The sequence below is a fragment of the Stenella coeruleoalba genome (genome assembly GCF_951394435.1).
Source record: "Stenella coeruleoalba genome assembly, chromosome: 21".
Classification (NCBI taxonomy): Eukaryota; Metazoa; Chordata; class Mammalia; order Artiodactyla; family Delphinidae; genus Stenella; species Stenella coeruleoalba.
In genome coordinates this window covers 27,226,917-27,246,265 of record NC_137167.1, presented here as the reverse complement: position 1 = coordinate 27,246,265, position 19,349 = coordinate 27,226,917, and the positions used below count along the sequence as shown (strand labels likewise).

General features: G+C 39.7%; 1 protein-coding gene across 1 annotated transcript in view; it reads left to right on the top strand.

The window, feature by feature from the left end:
* CSMD1 (CUB and Sushi multiple domains 1) overlaps positions 1–19,349 on the top strand; it is a gene marked incomplete at its 3' end in the record, with an annotated part of 609,346 nt that overhangs the window by 40,732 nt on the left and 549,265 nt on the right. The window contains exon 3 of the mRNA XM_079909493.1: positions 5,586–5,663. Coding sequence (XP_079765619.1) covers positions 5,586–5,663 — 78 coding nt within the window. The remainder of the gene's footprint in view (positions 1–5,585; positions 5,664–19,349) is intronic.

Sequence of the window (19,349 nt, the reverse complement as noted above, 5' to 3'; positions counted from 1 at the left end):
TGCTATAATTGGATCTATTAATGAAGCAAATTAATATTTTGAAAGTATTTCTAAAACATTATGGTGTAAATGCTTAGAAAAAAAGTAAGCTTTACAGTAAGTGAAAGAATGCAAACTACTGGGATTCCTCAAAATATATTATTTTCAAATCATTTATTTTTCTCTTCAAAATGAAAAAGATTAACAAAAAATCTCTGAGATAATCCAGAAGTTTAGATTTTTTTTCCCCCAATAATAAAGGAAAACAAAAAATTTTCCGAACAACACATGAACCAAAAATATATTTTTCTGAAATATTTTGTTTTCCTAATTCAAGAATAAGGTAACATATATAATGGAGTTTGAATTATCATATCTGCTAAGGTGACAATATAAAAAGACAATGTATTGATAAATACAAAAGATTAATAGCTTATGGACTGTAATTGCTTGCCAAATTTAATAGAAAGCTATTGATTAAATAATTATAAGACAAATTAAATTAGATAACAAGAACATCTCTAACAATAAGACAGCTCAATAAATTATGTATGTTATATACATAAATATTTTACATATTGTTTTATATATAATAAATGTAAAATATTTAAGTATACAATAATATATATGATATGTAAAATATTTAATATATAACATACATTATATATAGTGTATAATATGTAAAAATACATAACATATAAATAAAATATAAAATAAATGTGAAAGTGTATATATGTGTGTGTGTGCATGCACCTGTATAGTAAGCTCTCGCAACTCAAAGGATTTCCAAGGATTTCACTATTATTGCTATCAATGATTGTGAATATTCTTTTCACGTGCCACTTAGAGGGAATTTTTTTAGCCTGGAGAAGTATTAATAAAATCACGATAATCCTCTGAGTTAATAATAAGTCCAGGGCTTCCCTGGTGGCGCAGTGGTTGAGAGTCTGCCTGCTGATGCGGGAGACACGGGTTCGAGCCCTGGTCTGGGAGGATCCCACATGCCGTGGAGCGACTGGGCCGTGAGCCACAACTGCTGAGCCTGCCTGTCTGGAGCCTGTGCTCCGCAGCAAGAGAGGCCACGGTAGTGAGTGGCCCCCGCTTGCCACAACTAGAGAAAGCCCTCGCACAGAAATGAAGACCCAACACAGCAAAAATAAATAACCTCCTACCCCCAACAAAAAAAAAAAAAAAAAAAAAGTCCAAAAAAAGAGCTTATGTTTTAAATTCCAAACCCTGATTTCTTCAATTTGTCAGTAGTTGGTGTATATATGTGAAACAGTTTCCTCTGTGGTTTGTGAGGTTTCTCAATGGCTTCCGTCCCTGTATTTAGTAAATTAAGTTTGTTTGAAACAATTTTGCATTTTATTGGTTTATTTGGAATTTTCTGAGCTCCCCATTATGGGTAAACTATGGTGTTAGACATTGAATCCTATCATCTGGTGTAGGAATTTCCAAGGACACCAGAGGCAGATGGTAGGATTGGGTTTCCTGAGAGAAGTCTGATGTGTGTGGAGGATCGCAGTGGACTCTGGCTTCTTGCTGCTGGGACCGGGGGAGGGAGCTGGGAGGGTCCAAGGAGCAGGCTGAGCTTAATTAGGGGTTAGTCATGGACAGAGAGGGGAAGGACATTCTCCCTGGAAAGGACAGAAAGTAGTTGTACGTAGCTGAGTGAAGCTAACATCCACCAGGGAACTTTTTTTTTTTTTTTCAGTACGATGGTGCTGTACTGCTGTGGATTCTCCCCTCCTCTGAGTTCTAACTTGTTTCAAGTTAACACATCCTCTTTCTGGACAGCCCTGGTTCTTGGCAATGTTGTGAAGAAAAGGAAGGGACCCTCCTCAAAGGGTCTTTCCCCTCATCACCTCCCTGAAGCCCCTCCTGTCCTCCATCCAGAGTCCTCCTCCTTCCCTCCCCTCAGGGCTGGGCAGAGAGATTTCCACGTTCAAGGACAGATGCAGCAGATGAGGGATGGGGGGGGGGTAGAAATAGTACCAGCTTGCCATTTTGTTGGTGCAATGGTTATGAAATGGCTCCGTAGCAAAGATCAGTACCTCTCTCTAATCATATCTGACCCCGAGTCTTCTTCTCAGTCCACTGGTGAACATCGGCGTCTGTCACTGTCTGGGTCCTGCCATTTTCTACACCATGCTGCAGCACCCCACCACACACACTTCTCATTCCATAGTACCCCAAGACGTCCTCTCAGGATGCTCCCCATCACAGGAGTGCTCCTTGGTCCTCTTCTCCTGGACATCCATCGAGAGGCCATCCCTCAGCTTGACCACAGGCCCCATCAGAGATGGCCCCTGCCTCACCCTCAATGCCTTGTGACCAGTTTCCAAACATCAGATGCCCTGCATCCATGGCTTACCTGTAGTTGTCATGCATCTCAGCACTGCTGAAAGCCACCATCTCCCCACCTGCTCCTGAACCTGCTCAAATGCCAGCGCCTCCCCTTACTTCTGAAGCAACTTCCTATAATAACCTCCTTTGGGGAGGTTTTCTTCAGTGCCTCCTTTGACAAGGAAAGGAATTGTCAATACCAATGTGAGGAAATTGCTTCTTTTCTTGAATTCAAAAGCTTGGTTTTTGGGAGGAAGGTGGGAAATGGGAGAGAATCAGCTTTTATTTTGTTAGTGCAGAGAGAAAAGAAATAACAGAGTCAATAGTTTAACCCTGGTGTCACTGCGATGATTTGAATTCCAGGTACAGAGTTCTTCGGCGTTTTCAGCTTCTTTCCAGGTGCTGGGATCCTACAGTCTCTACCTCCATGCCTTCCATTGTCAAGTGGGCAGAATACAGTGAAGGGTGTTGGATTCTGAGTGGGAAGATTTGAATCCAGATCCCACATCTTACTCCCTATGTCCTCTCAACAAATCTGTGAACCTTGATTTCCTAATATGAGTAAGGATCTTCATAATACCTACTTCAGAGGGTTGTGGAAAGAGTTAAATACCATGGTGTGTTTGAAGATGCTTCCTTAAATGTAAGGTAGTGTACAAATGTCACCGTGAAGAGGCCAGATGGGAAGTGGGATGAGGGCCTTGAGAGGTAGAGCCACAGACACATGGTACCCAGAGGGTCAGAAAATTCAGTGACCAGGGCAAGGGACAGGGAGAGGGAACAAATGTCCAGTAATATCAGCGATGGAAGGACAGTCCCTCCTCTGGGGAAGCCATGTGAATGCAAGTGATCCAAAAATAGCAACAAACACTGTCGTGTATGGAGCCCACGATGTCCAGGTCTGCTCCTAAAAATGGTGCATTCATTATAGTGCAGGGAACACATATCTGTTCCCTGCATTTGATATCAGCATGCCCATTGTATTAGGGCTGTTTTGAGAACCAGAACCAATAGGATGATATATATCATACCATCCTATATAAGAAATATAAGAAGTTGTCTCTCATAATTATGGAGTCTGAGAAGTCCCAAGATTTCAGGGTGAGTCAGTAAGCTGGAGACCCAGAGAGCTAATGGTGTGGTTCTAGTTCAAAGGCTGGCAGGACCAAGACCCGGGAAAAGCCAGTGTTTCAGTTTGAATCTGAAGGCAGGAAAAAAAATTAGTATCCCACTATGAAGGCAGTCAGACAAAGATAAATACTGGATGATTTTACTTTTATGTGAATCTAAAAAACAAAACAAACGAACAAATGTAATGAAACAGAAACATTGTCAAAGACACAGAGAACAAACTGGTGGTTGCGAAAAAAGAGGGGTCGGGGCAGAGAAATAGGTGAGGGAGATTAGGAGGCACAAACTTCCAATTACAAAATAAGTGAGTCACAGGGATGAAATGTACAGTGTGGAGAATATAGTCAGTAATTATGTAGCATCTTTGTACGTTGACAGATGGTAACTAGACTTATCGTGCTGACCATTTTGAAATGTACAGAAATATCAAATCACTGTGTTGTACACCAGGAACTGACATAGTGTTTTAGGTCAGTTATACTTCAAAAAACAAGCAAAGGAAAACAAATAAACTTATAGGAAAAGAGATGAGATTTGCAGTTATCAGAGGCGAGGGGTGGAGGGAGGGGGAATTAGTTGAAGGCAGTCAGAAGGTACAAATTTACAGTTATAAAATAAATAAGTGCTAGGGATGTAATGACAACTTGGTAAATATAATTAACACTGCTATATGTTATATATGAAAGTTAAGAAAATAAATCCTAAGAGTTCTCATCACAAGAAAGAATTTGTTCTTTTTCTTTTATTTTGTATCAATATGAGATGATGGATGTTTACTAAACATATTGTGGTAATTATTTGATTATACATGTAAGTCAAATCATTGTTCCATATACCTTGAACTTATGCAGTGCTGTATGTGCATTATATCTCAATAAAATTGGAAGGAAAAAAAGCAATAAAATTGAAAAAAATTATAACCCAGTATGAAGGTGGTCAGGCCAGAAGAATTCTCTTCTGCTCAGGAAAGTGTCAGCTTTATGTTCTATTCCAGTCTTCAGCTGATTAGATAAGGCCCACCCACATGGAGGGGGGGCAGTCTGCTCTACTCAGTCTGTGGATTTAAAACTTAATCTCATCCAAAAACAACCTTCACAGAAGCACCCAGGAAAACATTTGACAAGGTATCTAGTCACTTTGGACCCCAGTCAAGTAGACATAAAAAGTAACCATCACACTCCTTTTGCAGATAAGTTAACAGGCTCTGAATTAGTAACTTACACAGGCCACATAGCTAGCAAGTTGTGAGCAAAGATTTGAGCCCAGGTCTTCATGCTACTCTAGGTCCATATATGTAAATCATATGTAAATATGTAAATCAGAAATCTTTAAATTAAAATATTTTAATTTTAATAAAGATATGATAATTTTAATATTCAATACAAAATTTTAAATTAAACTATTATTTATTTTCTTCCCACAAATGACTTCCCACTTTTTTTCCCCAGAAATGACCACAAAAGTGGAACTTCTTAAAACATTTAATGCAGAACCTAGTAAACTCAAGAAACTTAAAGCCTGAGAACTGTGACTTTAGAAACCAATGTCATACATTTTTTATATTGCCTGTAGGTTACGAGGGTCTGTAAGTACTGGTGTTCTTAGCATTTAATCATGCACATTTAGAACATTTCCTCCTACTAGCTTCCCATCAATAGATATTTGTTAAACTTTGAGTGGTTAAATGACTAGATGAGTGAATGAATGAATAAATTTCATTTTTCTTCAAAATTTTTCATGTATGTAGCAAATTTAGAAAACTCTAGTCACTGCACGTAAGTTGAGAGAGCAGTCTGCTGGGTCATTTGGTGAAATGATAATGATTTGTAGAATTTGCCATCACTGGTGGTAAGCAGCTTTGGGTATAGATGGTAATCCTACCACATACTATTTTTAGCTTCTGACACTGCTGTCATAAGATATGATCTTGCTGGTTGATAGACTTGCATTACTTATTCACAGGCTCTTATACTTCATTTGCTTTGCATCATTCACCCTTTAGAATGCATCCCATATTCCAGGGGTTGGTAAGAAAGCAGTTATGACTGGAAATGCTGTGAAGATAAAACACAATTTTATGATATCTCTCTGAGTCGTACCTAATAATGGTTTTATTTTGTTTCTTCCAGTGAAAAAGGCGATTGAATTGAAGTCAAGAGGAGTCAAGATGCTTCCCAGCAAGGACAGTAGCCATAAAAACTCCGTCTGTAAGTCCTCTTTCTTTCTGTATGAGGATTGATATGTCCATTAGAGGGAGCGGTTTCGGAGAGGTAATTCTATAAACTGCTTTTCCCACTTCATCTCGTTCTGCTTTCCTACCTTCAAAGTGTTTGCCGGGAGAGAGAATCTACACTGTGTATTCATCTTATCTCCTAAATGCATCTCAAACCCGTCTTTGCTCTCTACCCTCATCAATCACTGAGACTGGACCTTCCCGATTTCTCTGTTAAACAGCTGTTCCACTCTCAGGTGTTTTGATCCCAGTTTCTCTTTCCATTCTAGTATATGCCACACATACCAGATTGATCTTCGGGGCACAGGAGTCTTGTCTTGTCATTTTCCTATTAAAATGTTCTTGATCATCCGTGGACTAAAGAATAAAATAGTTCCAGGCAACATCTATATCCCTTCAAAGAAAACCAGAATATGAAGACCACATGTATAGGGTTCTATCTGGATGTGCCCAGCACATAGTAGGCACCCGGCCAATAGCTGTTGGATAAATGAAAGTGTCCCCTGGCACCTACTTTTCTGGTATCTCTTCCTTTACACCCTTCACCATAATTTAGACAAAAGGACCAGTAGACTGTGTCATGTGTGCCTTTGCTAGAAGTGTCCTTGCCGCCTTCCTTGCATGCAGAAGCCCAGGTGGTCTTAGAGCCTCACCATTGGAACCCTTTCCTGACTTCTCCAGGCACGGTTAGCTGTTTCCTCCTATTGTTCCCCCAGTCCTGTGTTCTTAACCTCTGCATTTTGTCACAGTTTCACTATGGGTTTGCCTATCCTGCTCACTGCACGTTAGAAGGCTCCATTGAGATTCTCAAGTGGGTTTATTTCCAGGGTGGTTCTTTCCCCTGCATCATGTTCTTTTTAAAATTTTCAGCCTCTTGGGGTACATTTTCTATTCATTCCTGGTGACATCTTCTTGTGGTGTTCCTGCTGACCTGCTCTCTTGGTGAAGAATCCCAGTGGTTGGGATCTATGTATTTTATTTGGTTTGCCACTAATAGCAGTTGGTACATGCGGGACGCTTGAAGTCATTTGGAGCACCCTCAGTTCAACCAACTCTGCTTTTATCTGCGTGATATATTGGGCTTGTGTGTGAGGTTTTATCCATGACAAATATTACATTAAAAAGCAAATACAAACAGCAATAATGATCATTTAAAAATCACATTGTAGATTAACCTACCTCTGCTTTCTTAATATCCCTATTTTATGGCTTCCTAGTGATTGCCTGTGTAATGATAGTCCATCGACTCTGTATAACGACCCTATCCTCTGGCACTTGGGGAGGACAGAGAGGCAAACCCAGACCCCTAGGATGTAGGCTTCAGACACAGGTGTGTCTTAGACATTTTGAGATAATATAGACTGGGTGATTTAAATTTATTTCTCATAGTTCAGGAGGCTGGGAAGTCCAAGATCAAGGTGCTGGTCGTTTCAGTGTCTGATGAGGACTCACTTCCTAACACAGACAGCAGTCTATTTTCTCACTGTATCTTCATAAGGTGGTGAGAGGGAGAGATCACCTTTTCGGTATCTTCTAAGGGAACTCATCCCATTCATGAGGTCTCTACCCTCATGACCTATCACCTCCCAAAGGACCCACCTCCACATACCATCACCTTGGAGGTCCGGGCTTCAAGATATGAATTTTGAGGACACACACAGTCTATTCAAGGGGGATCCTTCAGTCTCTGACTGCAATTCAGGCCCTTAGGTCTCACACATACACACAAATCAACCTGTAAATGCACTTCCTGTTTTCATTGTACCTCTTTTTGGATAATCATGGGCAGTAGTGTTCAAATTAAACTGGACTTACAAATAATGAAGGACAAAACTACTGGAGGGCAGGAAGAAAGGAGGTCATTCTTTTAAAATAAAGTTTTAATATTTTGTTCTCATTAGTTCGGAATGTTCAGTAGAATGGGGGATGTGGTATGTATAGTTACTTTGAAATTTATATTTTATGGTTTAAAAACCTTGCAGAAATGATCCACAGTAACATAGAACTACATATCAGGTGAACCCTTACATCAAATCAATATGAGGTCTGATAGGTCTGATAGCAGTCAAGTAGACATCAAATTTATCTGCTAGTGGAACATTCAGCCAGAGTTGTTCTTATGAAAAGAATGTGTCTGGGTCCTTATCTGAACACAAATTGACAAATGAGTCATAACTCATTGGTGTTAGAAAGTGTTCTGCCCTTTCTCCCAATAGTATTAAACTATTTTTTTGTTAGACTTGAAAATTAATCATTAGAGGAAATGAGGAATGCCTTCTAAGATCAGCAATGTAATAAATAGTAAAATTTTATTTATGCAGAAGATGTGGCTGAGGAAACTAAATTAATTGCTTCATAGAGAAAAGGACATAGGCTTTGAAGCTAGAGAGACAAGGATTCAATAGTTGTAAAAGTATTTATCATATTCAAGTCCAAGTTTTATCATTTATAAAAGTAAAATGGTAATGATTCTTTTTGAGTAGACGAAGCAAGGTATTTGTAAACTGCTTGTACAGCATATAGTGGGCATTCCGCCAGCCATACCCGTGGGAACTTTCCACACACAAACAGGAGACATAAAGACTGTATTCATAGTAGGTCAACCAAGGATCTAAACGGCTGGGATCTTACTTGCTGGAGGAGGAGGTAAGATCCAGAGCATTGAACTTGTTCTGTAAGATCTTAGGAAATAGTTTGGTTCCTCATAGGAGGTGAGCCCAGAACACAGGCCCCTGAAGCCTCACCCAGGACACAGCCTTCACCTAGGAAGTGATAAACCCCTTACCGTTTTGATGGGGTGTGAGAGGGAACATGAAGGTGATGCATATATTTTATACATGTGGTGACACTTGCTGCAGACATGTCAGTTACTGACACTATTATTAAATCATTTATACACAGATTAGCTAATTTATTTACATTCAGTATTTATATTAAATATGGTGCCTTTGGTATTGGCCTCATTATTTTTCACGCCATTCAATAAACTGTAGTCTCTGTATTTCTGGTTTACCCTGAGAGCTGGGTTTCTCTTGGAGACCACAGCCTCTGCTGTTCTCGAGGTTAAATTCAAGCATACAGGCCTCTCTGACACAGGGTACGTAACTGCCCTGAACCTCAGTTCCTCCACCTGAGGGTTTGGAAAAGGATATAACAAAATACTCAAAAAATGCTTAGTGTAGGGTCTGACAGCCACTGTTAGCTATCATCCTACCTCACTTGTGTGGATCTCTATTTTGGTGGTTTTCATTGTATATAGACATTTTTTATTTATGAGCCTTCTTCCTGAGATGCCTCACAGAGTAAGAAATGTGACAGCAAAGGCTGTGTAATTATCCCTTTACCCCCTAATCTAAGACTGTGTCTGCTACCAAGCACCAGTGAGGAGCTTATTTAATTACAACCTGACAGGAATGGATGACAGTAGCAACTGTCCTCTTTTTAAAAAAAAAATTTATTTGGTATTGGCGTATAGTTGATTAGCAATGTTGTGTTAGTTTCGGGTGTGCAACAAAGTGATTAAGTTATATGTATACATGTATCTATTCTTTTTCAAATTCTTTTCCCATTTAGGTTATTACAGAGTATTGAGAAGAGTTCCCTGTGATATACAGTAGGTCCTGGTTGTTTATCTATTTTAAATATAGTAGTGTGTATTTGTCAATCCCAAACTCTCAATCTATCCCTCCCCATCACTGTTTACAATAGCCAAGACATGGAGGCAACCTAAATGTCCGTTGACAGGTGAATGGATAAAGAAGATGTGGTACTTATATATACAATGGAATATTACTGGGCTGTTAAAAAGAATGAAGTAATGCCATTTGCAGCAGCATGGATGGACCTGGAGGTTATCATACTATGTGAAGTAAGCCAGACAGAGAAAGACAAATATCATATGATATCACTTATATGTGGAAACTAAAAAAAACAACTGTCCTCTTGTGGTTTTGGGTTGTGTTCTGCCAGTAAGAAGCCCCAGCAGACGATTGGAGGGAAGCATGATTGTGAGGTCTGGGTATTTATCACTCTTGCAAAATCCCCTCAAACTGGCTGTGCTTGAAGGTGCAGAGGCCAAAGGTCACAGCTCCTCTCAAAGGGGTTGACCCTACAATGGTCTTTCCCTCTGGCTTTCAGGGCTCATTTTCTCCCCTGTTGCTTCCAGCCCAGGGGGTGATAAGAGCTTGACTGTTACCTTGTTCCAAGTGTCTACACTACCCCTGGTGGCATCTCTAGGTGTACTTGGATACAAGCAGCCCCTTTGTAAGGAATACTGGTGTACATTACTCTCCTCGAGGGTGGCATTAATTTCCTGTTCGGACCCTGTTTAAGATGACGGAAAGCGGTCAAGATTTTGGTGAACCACTGAGGGCAAACTCTACCCAAAGATCCAGATGGTTAAAAACAAAGCACTAGACCAGGCAAGGAGCCATGCCTTCCTGCAGTTTCAGGTGCAAGCCTGGTTAAGTCCTCCTGACAGTCCCCTGAGCATCAGGAGGGAATCTAGGAAGTGCTGGGAAAGAGCTGGAGGCCCCGGACAGGGGGAGGTGAGGGTTTCACAGACCACCAGAAGGAGCTTGTAGTTTAGTGACGGAAGGCTGCTAGGGTCACAGCAGTGAGGCCATTCCAGCGCTGAATTGAGGGAACCTGTATCGTGTGTTATAACCGGGGAAAGACAGGGTTTTGTGACTAGTACATTAAAAAAATTTATACCAATATACAGTAACTGGTACATAGATTAAAAACAAGCTCTTGGGCTTCCCTGGTGGTTCAGTGGTTGAAAGTCCGCCTGCCGATGCAGGGGACACGGGTTCTTGCCCCGGTCCGGGAGGGTCCCGCATGCCGCAGAGCGGCTGGGCCCGTGGGCCATGGCCGCTGAGCCTGCGCTCCACAACGGGAGAGGCCGCAGCGGTGAGGAGCCCGTGTATAGTTGATTAGCAAAAAACAACAAACAAACAAACAAAAAAACAAGCTCTTCATTGTTCTATTTGAAGGATAGGTGGTGCCTGTATCCCACAGTCCCGGATTCCAGCCTATTCTCAGCCTGTCTCCCCATTTTCTCCCTAGATCTGCTTTGATTTTATACGTTTGGTCCACAGTGAGCCGCTTGAGAGCTGAGTTCTCTGGGAAGTGCTTCTTGTCTGACACCCACACTGAATTACACACTTCCTCATCCTCTGATAGCCCAGGCTAGCCAGCACTTAGCAAGTATTTACTGATTAAATAAATGAAGGAAGGAAAAATATCCATTATTGTGGAGCAAAAGCCCTACAGATTTTCTCTTTTACTCCTCTCAGTGGAATCTGATGAATCCTTTGTGAATTTTGCCCTGGAATCACTAAGTCAGTCAGTTCCTCCGTCCTGCCCTGATTTCATGTTACCAGTTAACCCTTAGCAATTCACTTTAGTCCTTAACATGCATCAGCTTAACCATAGGGTGGAGTGATGTGAAAGGCTGTGGAGATATTTCAACTCATCTATACAGTGAGGGTGATTTCCTACGTTAATTCTTAGAATGAAATGACTTACAAGTTTGGTTTTTTCATCAGTCTCATTCATTACTGATTAATGATGTTTTCAGGAAAGCCCAAAGATAATTAAGGTTTTTAATTCTGCATAATGCTCTAAATTTCTCACTATTTAAAGCTTTAAAGGATTGAAGCATAATTGGGCAACATACAGCAGGAAGGGCACCTGGAATAAATTCAGTCAACATCCCCCCCATCTTTCTTTCATCACTGAGTGATGGAAGGCTTCTCTTTATTCTGGAATTGGAACCTCTCAATAACATAGGATTGTTAAATTGCCACCCTTTTTAAATGGTGGTAACTGTAGATGACTTTCTTCCTCTTCTCCTTGACATTCTCCTCCACAGAATACAATGTTAGCAACCTAAGTGTGAGAGTCAGGAGGGTAGGTAATCCATTACTGCCCTTCTAACTCCAAAATATAAAAATCTGTAGGGAGAAGGGCAAGCAAAAACCTTGGTGGTTATTTTCCAGCTAGAGATTGTTCTCCCCATGTAAAATTAAAGACCAATGGCTTTACAAATTCAATATTGATTTGTTGTAACTCACTCAGATAACTTGATGGCACAGTGGTGTATTAAGCATTTGCAGTTAAAACAGTTTATACCCAAGCAGGATGGGACACTGGGTTCAGAGTCATTATTTAATGTAAAGCCAAGTTAAACATTGTGGAAAAATGGAAAAGTATAATGCATTGCCTTATAAACCCTTGGGAAAAAACAACAGACCATTATGAAACAAATGACCCTAAGATTCTTCTACTTTTGACTGTAGACCATTTCTTTCATTGCCTTTTTCCAATACGTGAATTTTTTCCTACCTTTAAAAAATACGTGAAGCCCTGTTAATGAAAAGCGATTGATCGAATATTGTCTTTTATAATAACAATAGTTCCATTTTTCTCTGGTTTTTCTTTTGTCTTGGACATAATTATTTGGAAGGGCACATTTTAAAACTTTTGTAGTTCCACTTTTTGGTCAACAGTGCAAAATGATACCTTAATGACTTTAAAGAGTTAAAGATGCAGTCCTAATGATATAGTGCTTGATTTATCTTTTTAACATGGTGTGACTCATTAATCCACTTTCTAAAATATGCCATAATAAGTGACTTTCCCATCTGTGCTGGGTCATACTGTATTATCCACTTGTCACTAAAATTGCTGCATTCATAGTCGTCGTTTTCTTATGTTTGAGATAATTTAAGAGCAAATGGAATATACTAGTATGTAATAGTCTCTTTTTACTTATATTCCAGTGTGCTAAGAGGGAAAAAAAAAGGTTAATCTTATGTCTTGCATAATTTCTTCCCTTCCTGTCAGCCAAAAATGGGCTCAGCCCAGGAAAAGTCTCTCCTTTCAATCCTTTCTCCATAAACAGGGATTAGTGGAAGTTAAGGAAAAGGAAAAAAGAAACCATTAATCTTTATTAATAGGGATGAGAGATAAATAAAATAAAATGAGAGATAAAGAAAAGGCAAGCCATCCCAATAATTTTCATCATTTGGAAAGTAGTTTCAGTGTGATCCACTCTCAGAGCGGAAAGAGGCATGTCTGATTAATGACCCCAGACTTCTCTCTAGATTTCCAGACTGTTATATCCACCTGCCCACCCAAGATTTTCATGCCCACGTGTGATAGGCATCTCTTTCCCGTCTCAGAAAAAGGCCATTGCTTTTCCTGTTAGGGACCTAGAGCCTGGCGCCACCCCTGCCCCCAGACACCAGCCAGCCTGGTGCCTCCCAGCATATGTCAGAAGCCGACCACTTCTCTTTACCTCCAAACCACCAATGTCCTTAGGTGTATTACTGCATCATCCTCACCCCGTCTCCCTGTCTCTGCCTGTTTCCCTGCAGTCGAGATCTCCATACCTCATCCAGAGGGATCAGGAGGGAATATCCGTAGAATCACATCATTCTTCCGCTCAAAACACTTCAGCGCCGTCCCATCACAGCCAAAATGAACCCACATTCCTTACAGAGACCTACAGGACCTCCTTACCTCCCCACCCCATCCCCTCTCCCTCTGGCTCTTGTCCACTAGCTTTGGAGCTGTTTCTTAAGGATCTCAGACACACTCCCACCCCAGTCTTTTCTCCTCTATTTCCTGTCTGAAATGGTCACCCCAGTCATCCCTCCCTCCCTTCAGATCATTTCTCAAAAATTACCTTCTCCGTAGGCTCTCACTGGTCACCCTAGCTAACTTTCACACGCCTTGCCCATACATCACTTTACCCCCTCTTGTTACCTGTTCTGCTTTCCTCTGTATCACTTATCATAGTGTATCATATGTATCTTGCTTATTTTTGTATGTATGTGTGCATATTAGTGTGTGCATTTATATGAATGTGTGGGGGTGTGTATGGGGAACATTACGTGTAATATAGTGTACATAAGGTGTGCATTCTATACTATTACGTGATGTATGATGTATATGTTCAATATAATATATTGTATAACATAATACGTATTATGTGTCATATAATGTATTATATAATGTGTAAATAATATATTAAGAGTGTATATATATATATAAATATGTATATATATTCTTATTTACTTCCTGTCTCTTCCACTCCCTCCACTAGAATACAGTCTCTTTGAAGGTAGATATTTTTGTCTGCCCTCTTCAGTGATATCTACCAAGGACACAGCAGAGTCTCAGGCACACAGCAGTTGCTCAATAAACATTTATCCATTGAACGACTGAGTTTCCTAGTTATGTGGTGGCCTGAAGAAGTGTGACAAAGTGATGTCATACTTTTCTTCAGTTAGGTCTTTGTATTTCACATCTTAATCATGCATTCACCAGTCACACATTGAGGAAAGACAAATAGCTGTCATGGAGATGTTCAAAATATGTTCCTTCCCTAGAGGAAAGTACAGTCTACTGGTATTTCAGGTTATGTAAATATTTATCAGATGAGTGCTGCAATAAAGATAGCAACCCTTATTGAGCATTGAGTAAAAATAGAAATTTATTAGCTTTCAAAATAGTAGTAGATCAACCCATAAAAAGTCAGAATCCACAGGGAAGATGTAAAGCAACATTAAGTCCTTTGAAAGCCAAAACACCATACTTTCTATATTATACCTCGTCAATGACTGAATTCCTTGAACCTCTCATTTATAGACATGTGCTTGGCAGTGGTTAAGAGAAAATCATGCTTATTATCAAAATTATACGTAGTATATGAACAAGGCACAAATAATTAAATAACTGGTCGACTACAATAAAGTACTACAGTCTTAGAATCATTATGCCCACTGCATGAAAAGAAATGTTAAAACCATGAGAAATTAATCTTTTTCAAATTTCTGTCACAAGGTGACGGCATTTGGCAATAAAATCTCATTGTCAATCTAGATTCTGTGCTCTAGTAGGTCAGAAAATATTCTACAATACACTAATTTTCCTCTCTACCACTGCTGGATGAGTCCATTTGTTACTGAATTGATGACTAGGGCATGCTGGCTTTTAGAAAGGGCATTTGAAGAACTGCAATGAAAGCCAGCCCTGCAATTCTCCAAGTGCTACCCCAGATCTGGTGCTTGAAGAGGGCTGTGGATGTGAGGGAGATGGGATGAGGGAAGGAGAATGGAGGGAGGCTATTAAGAAACTTGAGTGACTCCATTAATAAGGCTTCTAAGACAGGCTATCCAGGGAACAAAAGTCATGCCACGTCCCTTAATCTCATCAGCCATCGATGATGCTTTGTGTGGTTTCCACCTCTGAAATTTTATTCCAGAAATAATTTCCAACTGGCATTTTCATCATACCATACTTTCCCAGGTAACTGGATATATTGTGGTTTCATGAATCCCCACTTGAATAATCTTCAAAAATTAACAGGATTTGCTTTACCCAGTTACAAAACAACACACCACATTTTGTTTCATATTAATATTGTTATAGTCACTAAGGTTGTTACTAAATTGCTGCAAATGCCACCCATCACCAGGTTTTGTTTTTAGAGGACTTTATTGCTCTATTATTAATGGGTGATTTATTTGAATGGTAGTAGACTAGAGTGATTTGTAAAACTGCTGCAGGAAAAGGCGTGTCTGCTATTCTCTGTGCTGGATTTCTGGCACTAAGTGCTCTAGTTCTTGCTTTAGAGCAGACTTAGTGGAAAAAGTATAGCCCCATTAACCTCTAACAGTTGTATCAAGGTTTAGTAAAACACTAGGGATAATTGCCCCAATCTGCTTTGTTCCGTCATAAAATGTAGCAATATGAAATTTCGCAATTGTTAAAGATCCTTGTTTTCTTAACGAAGATCCATTCCCATCTAGCATGAATATAGCAAATTGTACAAATTGCTTCATAAATCAGGTAAGTAAATTATGCTTGCAGTTTCTAAATAGGCCTTTGTCACTGCAGGAGCTAAAATATCTTTTAAAATGCTATGGAAAATCTTGCTAGGAAGGGAACTGCTGTCTAGATACATTGGGAAGAATGGCATCACTGGTAACTAGAAGCAAGGCTAGGTGGTGCATCAATGATTTATCACGCCATTTACAGATATAATTTCTTAAGTAACTAGAAAAAAAGGATTATTAAAATAAGTGAAACAAGATATAGCTTGATTGGATTATAGATGGTTCAATTGTACTGTAACCCTAGTAGGAAGTAAAATCCTTTTAAAATGGGTTCAGCATACAGTTATAGAGCATAATCGATTAACTGAAGGGACAAACTCACTTTGCAAAACGACTGGAGAATGCATTCTTTTATTACAAACGGTAAGTCTACCATAACCTACAGGTTATGGTAGACTTGAAAGAACAGTGTACATCAGCATTTCCATCACTTATTTTTTAGAAGCCCAACATATCACATACATTTTTATCAAATTTTATAAAATAACTTAATCTTCCCATATAATTGGGTGAAAATAACTCTGAAACTAGAGAATTGTGGGACTATTGGTGTTTGTGTGCTGGTACAGGTACATAATTCCAGTAGTAGTTAGAAGGACTTGCTATTTCGTTGTAATTTAATTATCTTATATGGTCAGATGTTTGCTAGTGAGTAACTTCAATCAGAAGCTCTAAGGGTTAAGCTAATAAATCATGGTAGCTCCTTTATGAATTAAATTAAAGCCCTCCATTCTATACACAAGGAAGGTAAGTTGGCCAGTTAAATTAATACGTCCTGATATAAAGATAGATAGGAGAGTTGGGAGTTAAAAATCAAGGAGTACTCAGAACATCAAGGGGAATTCAGAAAAGATACACATCTCTTAAGCCTCATCATTTTATTTAAAACACACTTTTTTTTTTTTGCGGTACGCGGGCCTCTCACTGTTGCGGCCTCTCCCGTTGTGGAGCACAGGCTCAAAAGCCATGGCTCACGGGCCCAGCCCTCCGTGGCACGTGGGATCTTCCCGGACCGGGGCACAAACCCGTGTCCCCTGCATCGGCAGGTGGACTCTCAACCACTGCGCCACCAGGGAAGCCTTAAAACATATTTTTAAAGGTGTAAGGAGAACACTGAAAATATTTTCAGATTAAGTCCTTTCATTGGAGTGCCTTTAGAATCACAGAATTGTAAAATTGAACTTGACTTTCAGCTTTCAGGGAGAAATCAGTTTGCCCAGATGGATAAAGCTGCCTCACTGAAGGAGAAATTCAGAGATAAATGAACTGATGTTGATCAAATAGATAATGCTGATAATTTATGTTGATTTTAAGGTAAGTAATTAGTGTGTTCAGTAACAGAGAAAATGTAAGAAGCATGGGTGCCGCCTGTCTGTTTAGATTTAGGGAGGAGGGAAATGCCCATCTTCCTCCAGTTATTCAGGGAAGTCTCATCGACAAGATGCTGTTTGAAGCATTCCGATTCAGGTGAGAGGGTGGTGAACGCACACCTACCTGTATCACAGGTGATCCTCTAAAGACTGGCACACCTGTCATGTATCCTCTACATTGTCTTTCAAAGGTTTTTACTTAGTTGGCAATTTCTCTTTTTACCAAGAACAAAAAATACCCCTTTATTTTGAAATGATCATAGATTTTCAGGAAATTGTAAAATCTACAAGGAGGTCTTGGACCTTCACGCGATTTCTCTAACTATAGCATAATCTCAAAACCGGAAAAGTGACTTTGGGACAATCCACAGAGTTTTTTAGTATTTCACCAATTTTACATGCTCTCTCGTGTGTGTGTGTGTGTGTGTGCATGTGTGTAGTTCTACACAATTGTATCACCTGTGTGGATTCTTAAAACCACCACCACAATCAAGACACAGAGCAGCCCCATCACCACAAGTCTCCCTGTGCTGCCCTCCTGGTAGTCGCACCACCTCCACCGGGCAAGCACTCAGCTCTTCTCCACTCTATCAGCTCATTATTTCAAGAATATCATATGCATGGAACCTTACCCTGTGTAACCTTTGGTGATTGGCTTTTTCCTTCAGCACAACTCCTTTGTGAACCATCCAAGTGGTTGTGTATATCAGTAGTTGGTTCCTTTTCATTGCCATGGAGTTTTCCAAGGCAGGGATGTATCACTCTTCAGCTATTGGTCTATTGAAAGAAACTGGTTTTGTTTCCAGTCTGTGGCTCTTAAGAACAAAACTGCTATCAACTTTGTGCTATGAATGGTTTTCCATGAACATGGGTTTTCATTTCTCTTGGATAAAGGCCTGGGAGAGTAACTGGTGGATCATATTATAATTGCTTGTCTAGTTTTATAAGAAACTGCCAAACAGATTTACAGAGTGGCTGTACCACCTTATGTTGCCACAAACAATATACATGTGATGCAATTTCTCAGCATCCTTTCCAGCATTTGGTGTTAAGACTTAAAAAAAAAGAAAAAAGAGCCATTCTGATAAATAGCTGGTGATATCTCATTATGGTCTTAAGTTGCATTTCCTTAATGGCTAATGATGTCAAACATTGTTTTGTGTGCTCATTTGCTATTTGTGTATCTTCTCCAGTGAACTGTTAGTTTACATATTTTGCCCATTTACTCTCTCTCTATATTTTTCCTGTCGAGTTTTGAGCGTTTGTTATATAGTCTAGATACTAATCTTTTGTTGGACATATGGTTTGCAAATATTTTCTGTCTGTCTGTAGCTTATCTTTTCATCCTCTTCAAAGGCCCTTTTGCAGAACGAATCTCCTTTTTAGTTGATAGACTTCCATGTAGAGAACACAGATTCTAGTTTCTTTTAAAAGCAGGAAGGCTTGGCAATACCAGGCCTGCTGCCATGCATGATATCTACAGGAACAGCTGACTGGTGGCTGCCTTAAATAGAAGTGGAGTGAGCCCCATTGACCAGAACCCCATGACCTGCTTACAGCCTGCAGACTGTTTAGGTTTACAATCCTAAATCCTAAATCTTGGCAGTTTATGTGGCCTGTATATAGAAGGCAAAGAAACTGATAAAACGTTCTCATTCATAATCCCACGATTGATAGACATTTTCAGGGGGATTCAAATGAGCTGTACAGATCGTGAAAAAAGGGAATTTAAATTATGGAAATAAAGCTTAATGCAAATGATAAAGAAACATTTTATAAATTCTTATTTATTTTTTTCAAAATTCTTAACCTTTTATTTCTGGTTTAGCCATAAAGTTTTAGGTTTAAAATGGACAATTTTGTTTCCCTTACTTACTCTGCTGTCTTGAATGGAAAATGGAATAGCCTTAATATAAATCATCAGAGATACGTCACAATGATTTTTTAAAATAGATCTTTATGGGAGTGTAATTGCTTCACAATACTGTGTTAGTTTTTGTTGTACACCTAAGTGAATCAGCCATATGCATACATATGTCCCCATATCCCTTCCTTCTTGAGCCTCCCTCCCATCCTCCCTATCCCACCCCTCTAGGTCATCACAAAGCACCGAGCTGATCTCCCTGTGCTATGCTGCTGCTTCCCACTAGCCAACTATTTTACATTTGGTAATGTATATATGTCAGTGCTACTCTCGCTTCACCCCAGCTTCACCCTCCCACCCCGTGTCCTCAAGTCCATTCTCTATGCCTACATCTTTATTCCTGCCCTGCAACTAGGTTCATCAGTACCATTTTTTTTTAAGATTCCATATGTATGCTTTAGAATCTGGTATTTGTTTTTCTCTTTCTGACTTACTTCACTCTGTGTGACAGACTCTAG